Source organism: Phytophthora parasitica (genome assembly GCF_000247585.1).
Source record: "Phytophthora parasitica INRA-310 unplaced genomic scaffold supercont2.12, whole genome shotgun sequence".
Classification (NCBI taxonomy): Eukaryota; Oomycota; class Peronosporomycetes; order Peronosporales; family Peronosporaceae; genus Phytophthora; species Phytophthora nicotianae.
In genome coordinates this window covers 83,796-85,449 of record NW_008648998.1, presented here as the reverse complement: position 1 = coordinate 85,449, position 1,654 = coordinate 83,796, and the positions used below count along the sequence as shown (strand labels likewise).

The 1,654-nt window shown below is 49.0% G+C and overlaps 1 protein-coding gene across 1 annotated transcript; it reads right to left on the bottom strand.

The window, feature by feature from the left end:
• Nucleotides 1-294: 294 nt before the first annotated feature.
• PPTG_07444 (hypothetical protein) lies at nt 295-1,081 on the bottom strand (the record flags this gene model as incomplete). Its single annotated transcript, XM_008901727.1, has 2 exons — nt 295-508; nt 537-1,081. The coding sequence occupies 2 exons, from the start codon at nt 1,079-1,081 to the stop codon at nt 295-297; spliced, it is 759 nt and encodes a 252-aa protein (XP_008899975.1).
• Between the last annotated feature and the right edge of the window lie 573 nt (nt 1,082-1,654).

Sequence of the window (1,654 nt, the reverse complement as noted above, 5' to 3'; positions counted from 1 at the left end):
CATTCTGCAGTTGTAGAGGGCAATGCGAGATATGGGCGTTCGTAAGGCCTACGCACAAAGATATCGTCATAAAGCCCTCGAGACAAACGATATTTGTCGGCGTATTTCGCCAAAGCTCATTGAGCCGCCCAAAGTAGTTCTCAACAATCACACGATCATGCGCAATCCGGTCATTGTTTGCTTGGTCTGCTCGTCTCAGATACTTTCCTTTTTTCGGTATGATACCGCGCAAGAAGGGAGCAATGTCTTGATATCGTTTGTCTGCTAACAGAACCCGTTCATCTGGAAATGCTTCTAGAAGGGGACCGTCGTCTGGAAGACTCTCATTGCCTGCAACTTTCTCATTTTGCTGTGATGGAATGCCGTGTTGCTCTTGAAGATCGTGATGTCGTGTGTTGCCGCAGGCACATGCTCGCCGCAATTAATTGCGAAGCCACGACCGATACCTCCACCTTTAGCCCATACAGAAGATGCTTCCCGCTGCAGTGCTGCCGCCTGGTCGCCAGCTCTGTTGAAACGTGACATCTTCTGCATACATGGCACTCGGAAAATGCTCAAATGTGTTACCCCCTGTTCGTGCGTTGCGCATTGTTGCCTCGTCGCAACGATCCTGAACTTGGTCGACGTAAATCTTAGGAGCTAGAATTTTGATGAACTTCGTAACTACGTCCATGAAGGTAGTGGTAGTCAATCGAAAGCGATTGGCGTTGGAGTCCCATGTTCTCCCCTCTTTGAGCATCACGAGCGTCCTGAAGAAGGCGTCCTTTGGCTTAATTTCGGAGTGCTTGCCTCGACCAACGTTGTAATTCATTCGTACATGGTCACGAACAGTGAGCCACAGTGCGTTGAACTCTCGTAGCGAAAAGTTAGTCATAGCGTGGATCGCGCCAGAACCACCAATCTCACGAAACGGGTCCATTAGAGGCGTGTCGGTTTCATCGGTGTCGACTTCATGCAGTGGTGCGTTGGGGAAATGACTGAGGTCTTCCTCTCGGTCAATGCGACGTTCTTCTAGCTCTGAAAGTACAGATTCAACACGATCCCGGGCAGATTGGCGCGTACCGCGTGGTTGTGCTGGCATTGCTGGCTTTTGACTTTGTTTTGTATGTGGACTCGGGAAAGACTGAGAAACTCGGGAAATGTGCTACCTTCTCGCCGGGAATCTTTCGCTTACGGGAGAGACTAGTCAAATCAAAGGTGGGCTTCTCTTCCGGACATGATGAATCACAACATGATTAAGTAGGGTTCCCCCAAACAACAAAGTGCATCGCCAGCCATTGTGATTACCAGCGGGACCACATGTGTTCCCGCCGGGTTATCCCAGTTATGCCAATTTTTCAGTCAACTCGCCAAGTGGCCTATTGCTTCTGAGTTATCTGGTGGCTGAAGCTGCGACCGACAAAGCAGACTTCATACGTAAGCTTTTTAACAGTAAAATAAACAATCGGATCTCCGAGCAGGAATAAAGGCCCATGGCTGACGCCACGCACCGGAAGTTGTGAGCCGCTTACACTGTCTTTGTGTTGAATGGTACTAGGCATCCAATCAATATATTAGTGACGACTATAAGCCTTTCAATACTTCAGGCATCCAAACAATCCTTGAAGGTTGCTACTGTATTCTCAAAAGAAGAGAGCACAAGTGGAGCGGCTGA